The sequence below is a fragment of the Sparus aurata genome, chromosome 8 (assembly GCF_900880675.1).
Source record: "Sparus aurata chromosome 8, fSpaAur1.1, whole genome shotgun sequence".
Classification (NCBI taxonomy): Eukaryota; Metazoa; Chordata; class Actinopteri; order Spariformes; family Sparidae; genus Sparus; species Sparus aurata.
In genome coordinates this window covers 16,621,761-16,630,492 of record NC_044194.1, presented here as the reverse complement: position 1 = coordinate 16,630,492, position 8,732 = coordinate 16,621,761, and the positions used below count along the sequence as shown (strand labels likewise).

Here is an 8,732-nt window from a genome sequence, read left to right as displayed (position 1 = left end):
TCATTGAGGACTTTGGATGCAGTAAAAGAAGTATATTTCAGTTTCATTATCCCCCAAAGAGGCACTTTCATATTTCATCATGTTTTTACGTGGTTTGTAGCATTGTGCCACCAGAGTGCCCTCCTCTTCTCTGCTGCCCATTGTGTGTATATACAAAGGTTTTGCCCCAATCAGGCCAGAGCAGGTACACCTGAAGATAAAAACATATGCACATGCACTAAGATATCAGAAATGTTTTCACCTACAGGGGCAGCACATCGCACCACCAACAGTTTATCTCGCTGCCCTCAATTTCTAATATTTACACGAGTGAATGCAAAAGGCATTTTCATTTCCTTTTTCCTGTGCATACTATCTGAAAATCTGATTTAGATCGAACAACTCAGGACTGAGTGACGATGTTATTGCTGCCACAATAGCCCCTCCTACTGATTGGTTTGGCTGTCTGGCAGGTGAAAGGAAGAGAACACTTTCTCCAGGGCAGTAGTGAAGCTGGCAATGAGAAAAAGGTGGAATAATAAAAGTGTGTTATTCAGTATTCCCAGTGGATCCGTGCAGTATCTTAAAATATACACGGTTTTTATTCTTATTTTTAAACAGTGACAACTCGACGCACTGCATAATGGCAGTTCCTTGCTCCACTGAGCTATTCTAAAAGTATCTGCTCGGAGCAGTGATGTTCTGTATCATATCTATAGACCTCGGTGCTGTCACATTCCTTCACTGGCTACAAATGGCAGCAGTGCTCCTGTCTGTCTGTCTGTCTGTGTCTGACAAAGGCCTGTTGTTTTCCCAGCATTGTCTCTTTTCACACGCCGGCCTCTTTGGCTCAGAGCAGCTGCAGTGGCATTAGAATGAAATGATGGGAATATATTTGTTCTACACGCTGTCAGTTACGATCTAAACATTGATTCTGTCTGTCTGTGCAGATGCCACATTTGTGACTCAACAAGCAGTTTCTCATTAGGATTCTGCAAAGTTGGTGATCATTTTGAATTTGACCCTCAGCAAACAGAGGCCACTACAGTGAGCCATAGCCAAATATGCATGTTTAGATTTCTCCTCCGCGACCTCAGTAAACCCATGATTCAGCTTTAATGAAGTGTTGTTTCAGAAGTGCAGGCGTTAGTAAGGACTTAGCATCAAAACACAAACAAATCCAAAAACATATCGGACCTTTCAAGGCAATGTTTTTCTTCCAACGCCTTGTTAAAAACATGTGCTTTCTGCATCTCTTTAAGTCATCCATGAAGAAAATTGTAAAATTGTTAGGCTGCAGATCAGAGACGTGCTGGAAGCCTGTTGGTCACGGGTTTTCACAGAATCAGCCTCTGCAGGACCCTCTTCCACCATGTCCAAGTAGACAACGATGGATGTTTTTGGCAAGGGTGTAAAGGACAGACTAAGAGACTACTCTGCTCGGGAAATCCGGGGGAAAAAAAAAAAAAAAAATCCTTTTATAAACAGAGATTCAACAAGCTGTCCTTGTGTAACCATGACAAAGAAGCACACACAACAGTCCAATTTCGCCAAGGACACGACATGTTGTCCTACAAGCTTTTTGGTGTATGCTTTAGCTCATCTGACATGTCAGGTGACCTCCCAGAGGACACTAAGGCCTGTGTAAAATCGATGTGAGCTACATGGAATACTTTTCAGGTACTTTAAGAACTCATACTGTAACAGTGTACACTCGTGGGGGTCCTGGATTTAATTTTCACTCATTCTGTGAGTCTCCATTACATCTCATACATTTTTATTTCTTTCCCTGGCTCTTATTTTAAAGAGATACTGGGGTTTGAGTTCTCTGTGTGAAAAGTGTCAATACTGATTTGTTTTTAAGTTATGTTTGTAAGAAAGTCAATGCTTCTGTTGCTAAGATAATAATACTGATGCTTTGGGTTTCCCAACTCGTCAAATACTGCTTTTGGATAGTTGATCAGGTTGGCCACCATTCATTGGGACTGAGACTCAAGAATCAACTAGCTCACCAATAGGAGTTATAGAAATGAAATTAGTCACATTAATAATTAACACAAAGCAGGATGTTTTCCAAAACCTCATCAAACCACAACCATTTGACAACATTAATAGCCGTCCAAAAGTCATAAGTCATATGTAACGTGTTTGTCAGCAAGATTTACTTTGAAAGTGCAACAAAATGTATTTCCTAAATAGTTTTTGTGCCTCATTTAACCGCAGAGCCCTTCATGTGCAAAACTTACCCTACAGGGGCAAGTAGAACATCAGAGTTTGAAGCCTGACCAAACTGCTGAACTTATTGGGAGTGAGAACGTGTTTGTATATCACAATCTTGAGTAGCGGCATCAGTTCCTAAAACATATCATGTAATGAATCCAAGAAGTCGCGTGGAGGAAGTTTGAACCCACTCTTGATAAGTTCAGTTTCAGCCGATAAACAGTCCGTCGTCACAGGCAAAACTGGTGTCAAAGCGGCCGATGTTAATGTTGTCCACGACCTCTGGCGACAGGGGAAATTGTGAGGGGAGCAAAGGATGGTTTCAGGTGAGGTAGAATAAATAGAGAGACCACGTAGACTGGAGGGATGGGCCAAACACATGACTTTTGACCAAGAGACTATCGTGTGTGTGTCACATGAGAAACCAAAAACCACCTTATAAATGTACGTGCCAAAATTGATGAACTTAACGTTGAGAATTTCCGTCAGTTGTTAGAAAGTTCCTGCACACTACACATTGCTTTGACCTCAGACATCCAGTGTCTGCGAGGCGCTAAATCCCGCTGAGATCTGGAAAGTATATTCTGCCTCCATTAAAAATCAGCGCCGCCTGATTCCTCAGCATATTTGTGAAATTGATTTGGTGTGTCGCAGACAGCCACAGACTGTGCAGAGCCAGTCCACAAATTGCATGTGTGGTGTGAAAAGAAAGCGTGTGAAACAAAGTGTGAGGTGCACGGATGGAGGAGAGCAAAATGCGCGGGGCCGGTGTGTTGATGGATGCTGTGAATTTGATTCTTAACGGGACATTTGAGAGGGGATTTAACACCAGTTAAACACACGGCTATGATGTGTTCGACAAGACCGCAGCCCAAGCTTTCTGCTCATTTTCCACATTAAATGACTTTTAAAAGGTTACTACTTTAAACAACTGGGTTTTCGATGCATAATAACTCTGTAATTAACCACATTTTCAATAAATTGAGGACTGTTTGGAGGATCGTGGCTTTACCTCACTCAGTTTGTATGCTTTAAGTTTCAGAAAAAAGGACTGCGGTCAAAGAGTGCTAAGCTGGCTCAAGAATGCTAATAGGTCACAATCATCTGTGTATTTTCAGAAAAAAGACCACTTCGCTGGCTGACTTCTGATGTTCTGATTTGGTTTGTACTTTCCCCAGACTTGGCAGCCCGTGACAACGAGAGAACTGTAATACGAATTATCTGACATGAGTATAAATACTTTCCATGGGTAATTGACCCTTTTTCCTGGACACACACGCTCCGAGATCAAAAGGGTATATCCTCCAGACTCCAAGAGCCACTGATTAAACACATTTCAGAAGTATTTCCTTTCAATTTCCAGGGCAGATCTGGCAAAGGCATATGAGATGTGTTTCATTAAGTTGTGTCGTCAAATGCAGTCCTGTGTGTGTGTGTGTGTGTGTGTGTCTGTGTGTGTACGTATACACTGTATGTGGGCATACAGTATACCGGTGTATGTCCCTGTCTATGGTTCCCCTCTTTCAGCTTTTGAGGGGAAGTGACGAGGCGCGTCGCCAGCCAAGTTTCAGTGTTTCTCAAGAAAGACAAATGGCATTGTTCCAGGGGCAGATACCAGCTTTGCTGCCAAATCCCTGCCGGCTGGACTGAAATTTCAGCCATGTAAAGAGAGCAGGAGTGGAGCAGGGCCTGACAAAAGATGACATTGGCTTGTAAGTTTTAGGCGATGACGCTCAGGGGGATTCCATTATGTGGCTGTCACACAGCATTAGGCGAGACACCAAACACTTTCATGTGTGGATTACCATTTACCCATTGGAGATAATAGATATTTGCCTTAGCTAATCCATTCCTCTATTGATTTTTTTCCTCCCTTTAATAACTTCTTGCAAGCAAGCAAATTTTAATAAGTGCAAGAATGCTGACATGTAAGAAGCCGGAACAAAGGCCTGCGTTTGACACAGATAAGCGGCTTAATGTAGTTTTCCATACAAATATGAGATACAAGATTATTTTTGACAACCTTATTTATTTCAGGCACGATACATGCAAATACACACCGTGATAATAGAAAACCTAATTGTTAATCTTGAAAGATTACAGTATGCAATTATCCATGTAGCTGCCTCATTCTCAGGCGAAAGAGGTCAAAACATGTTCAAGGTTTTTCATATTTTGTTCTATCTATATATCTGTCTTTGTTGTGACACAATAGATCTCATATCACTGCTTAATATTTACAAAATAACACAAAATTAATGGGTAATTTCCTGTATTTTCCTTATTGTCAACAAATTCCCACAAAAACCAGCAAGTATTGTCTGTGTGTCGGAGGCCTGATGGAACAATGTATGTGCAATAGACTACCATTGTTGCCCCAGCACTGTTGCAACACACCACGAGCACACTGTCACAGGTTCCTTCATCACCACAAACACACTCAAGTCACTCTAATTTTATTTTGAGTTGCTCTCACTCAATCACCTGTTGGAACACCAAATGAACACTGAAATGAATTTGCTGTCGAGAAATGTTTGCTAAAAACTACAGAACCCAGCTGTTTTATGAAAAAATGTTTAGCCTTTTTTTTTTGTTTTAAAGCAACGAGCTTGGGGCTGAGTGTCACAGACAGGGTTAAGGAAGTGAGAAAGCGCTGAAAGACGGAATAATGCGTTGTTGTTTTTGGCCTTTACATGAGATTTGCTGACAATCTAACAAATGTAGATTAGTGATAACTTAACCCTTTAATCTAAAATCTCAACACTTGTCTACGAAAATCTAATTTTTTGTTTGGAAATGCTAACACAGTTGTAAAAATGTACAGTAAAAACTCTAAGATCATCATAAACATTAAGAAATTAACACAACACTCAATATGGAAATTAACCCATGACAGTTTCTTGTAACAAAGTATCATAAGTGTACCAGGGATCATGGCTCCCAATCACCATAATGGTTAAACTTAAAACATAAACAACTAACTTTAACAAAGATAAGCCATGATATCACATTTACAGGGGTCAGGAAACTAAAGATTTTACCTCCTTGAGTTCTCCCTTTTAGGCTCACAGCACATCATGATTAAGCCAACTGGATCCTGGACACATATTGCTCTATTGCCAAATAAATTGCATCAGTATAAATCAAACTTTAAAAGGGAAGAATGTGTGGATTGAAACTATACAAAATCATTGTTTAACGTCTTTTTCTTCTCCTTCATTTCAGTTTTCTTCCTTTTTAGTTCTTGGTTCCACATTTACATGTTTGCCGTCTTGGGGCTCTTCGTCCTTGGCTTGGGCACCGGCGAAGGTTGCTGTCCTTCAGCAGCTGTGGATAGCTGTGCAGGAGGCCTGTTTTCAGTCTGAGCTTCAGGCTGAGCAACTTTCTCGTAACAGGCTCTGGGTGAAGGCTTGGGGCTCGGGGGTGGAGAGTCCTCAGTCGGGTGCATGGTCTCGTAGTCCGGGCTGATGGAGCTTGGCTCTCGTTTGCTTAGAGAGAGCATCCTGAGCTCCCGGAGTTCCATTTGTTTTCTGCTGCTTCTGCGGCAGCAACATAACACAACGATAATGGTCACCAACAGCAGAATCAGACCTGCTCCTCCTGCAAAAGCTGCCACAACAGTTTTGGATGTAAAACAAAGCAGAGTCGGTGGTGATGGCGTTGGACGTTTACAGGTTGGGCGAACAATGTCACTCCTCTCCTTGCTGACTTTGTTTGCCACACTGCAAGTAAAGCTCCTCTCCCCTTTCAGCTGTGCCAGGGATATGCTCAGTTTTTGCTTTGTTTCACTCGGTAAGGTTTTTTCGTCGAGTGTCCATTCAAACACCAACCCCTGAAGATTACCTACAAGGCAACTTAGAATGACAGCACTGGACTTGAAGTCACAGCTGTATGTGAGCTGAGGTTTTGATACCTTGGGAACAATACAGAGACGACCGCTCCATGTTTTTGCCAGTGTACCATTGGAGTGCAGCACATTTGCTTGGTAAGCCCCTGCACTCGAGAACTGAAGGTTCCTAGGCAGAAGAGATCCGGTTGCAGAGATGTCCGCTGGCTTTCCAACAGAGACTCTGCCTTTCTGTCTGTAGAAGATGATCGTGTCATTATGAGTCCATCTCAGCACATGTGAGTGCTCAAGTCTGTCGTAGACAAAAGGCAGCGTCAGACTCTGTCCAACAGCAGCGTAGAGTTCACATGTATCCTTGTTTGCTGCTGAGAGGTTGATGAATGCTGACAGAATAAAAACGCAGAGTGTGGCAGCAGAACATGCCATGATATGCAGAAGGTAGACCAGGGTATCCTTATAACAATCACCTGAGCATTCAGTTATCCTTAGTCCTTTGTTCAATCTGCTGATTTTTTTTAGCCGTGATGGAAAAGAAGCCCTGTCAAGGTGAGTCGCTGCCCAGAATATAACTCGCACATACTAAATGCCAGATTTTAAGCCCTTCAAAGAGAAGTGAATCCTCTGTAGGAAGGAACCATTATTAGGCAAGAGTCTGCTCTCAGTTCTCCGGAGTCAAAAAAATAACAAAGTCACAGTGGTGTTTGCAACATTTTCTGCTTGCATGACTAATCCGTAGGAAACTATTTAGAAATATGTGACTTGTGTTGTGAATCAGTGCAATCATTCCCCACATGACCTGATGACAGAACTGTGGTCAAAACATTGCAGAATGAACCACTGAAACCACATGAAAGTTGTTCAACTTAAAAAAAAAAATTAGATGGAATGTATCACAAATAACTAATTTCGTGATATCCTGAAATTCAATCAAACCACTCTTAAACGACACATTTTTGCCCAAAACAATGCGGAAAAAAATGTTCACAAAAAGGCTTCACGTTAAAGAAATGTGTGTGCATTTGAGAGATTTCTGTCTCCTACAAAATAGAAAGAATCCAAAAAAGAGACAAAAGAAGAATAAAGAGGAGTGAAAGGCTTCAGATAGAGTTGGCTGAGTTGTTGTTGGCTGAATTCATGTAATGTTAAGCGTTCTTCCCGCTTTAACAGACCCAGTCAGATAGAATCAGAGGCAACTGGCTGTCACTCAAAACTCTGCCTGCCAGTCTAACTGTTGCGGCAGGGCTGTCCAACACAGTGACAGACGTCCATCTGTCGACTACGCTTTGCAAGCCAGCTGCTGCGGGCTGGTAACTCAAACCCACTCATACTTAAACACGCATTAACACCAGTGTAAAACACGTCATTAAAGGATCAATACACCCTAAAGTTCTGCGAATGTCCTATTGGAGAGTTGTGTTTACTGTTTCTATTTAGGTACCTGTGTAATGTGAAATGAGGAGAGGCTCCCCTGCAGTGTGTGGGAGTAGTATGAGTCTTACTGTAGAACAAAATCTTAATCTAAATCAAAATCTCCACTGGTGTTCATCAGGCATGCTAATGCTAATGCTACTCACAGCTACTGTATGTGTGAGATGCACAAACAATGGATGCAGATGACCAGCGTTCAGCTATTGATCAGACATAATATAACCGCTTAAAAGTACAGTTGCTGTCACAGTTAAACAGAAAGGACCCAAACATAAAAAAAAAAAAGGCAAAAAAACTCATTTTTACTTGACATGTATGTATTTTTCAGTCTGTATTTTTTTACGAGTCGACAACGACTTGGAGGACACTGCACGAATATCTCTGTCAGGTCATAATAGCTTGCTGCAAACTGCTCTGCAAACAAGACACAGCCAGCACAGTGTAATAAGCAAGTTACAACGGTATATTAAGTTACTGGAATATTATGAAAGGCGTCCGAGATTTATCACCAGCCACATATTTCCCTGCTGGCTTTTGCTTTATTTTTCCCGTTTATTGGATTTTGCCTGTCAAAGAATACAAATGACTTTTATTTGTCTGCTCTAAATCGGTTTAGTCAAGGCTGCTTTTCGTGATAAAGCTATTGAATAATGAGAGGCCACCACCTCATGTAAATATCTGTTGCGAATGCTTTTGTTCTGGTGCCGTCAGTTGAGCGGCTCGGCAATGGCTAGTATGTGTATTTTGTAATTAGAGACGGTGGCCATGCTGTCACTTACAGTAAAAGTGAAATTAAATCGTTTTAATAAATCTCTTGAGAGAGGAGCTGTTTCACGGATAGCTGCAACATTCCCTTTTTTATTCCTTCATTTCCTTTGGGTTTTTTTGAATTTTGGTGCATCTGAAATTGAACTTGGCATTTTTTCTTGTTATTACATTTTTAACAAATGCTTTTGAAATGTACCCAGATGATCATAATCAAGTGAGCTTTCTGTAAATCCCCGACAGCCCTTCCAGTAAAGCAGAGTCATTGCTCAGTTAACATCTAGAAATACCCTTGTCATTCTGTAATTCACGACATACCACCCTCCAAAGTGCCCCGATAACCGGGTTGTCTCGATCTGCACTAGAATGAGTCCATTTTACGCCTCACAACTATAATTTCATGCAATTAGCAGTGATTCACAATCTTTCTGTAACTCTCAGCACCTTCAAAGAAGCAGAAGAACACCTGTTTCTTTTAGTTTCACTGTCATTA

The 8,732-nt window shown here is 41.4% G+C and overlaps 1 protein-coding gene across 1 annotated transcript; it reads right to left on the bottom strand.

Annotated features, from left to right (window-relative positions):
- Positions 1-4,208: 4,208 nt before the first annotated feature.
- LOC115586797 (T-cell surface antigen CD2-like) lies at positions 4,209-6,735 on the bottom strand. Its single transcript, XM_030426149.1, has one exon. The coding sequence runs from the start codon at positions 6,470-6,472 to the stop codon at positions 5,456-5,458; it is 1,017 nt and encodes a 338-aa protein (XP_030282009.1). The 5' UTR covers positions 6,473-6,735; the 3' UTR covers positions 4,209-5,455.
- Between the last annotated feature and the right edge of the window lie 1,997 nt (positions 6,736-8,732).

Excerpts from the sequence above, each read along its gene's own strand:
- LOC115586797 (XM_030426149.1), bottom strand. The coding sequence starts at position 6,472 with ATGGCATGTTCTGCTGCCACACTCTGCGTTTTTATTCTGTCAGCATTC.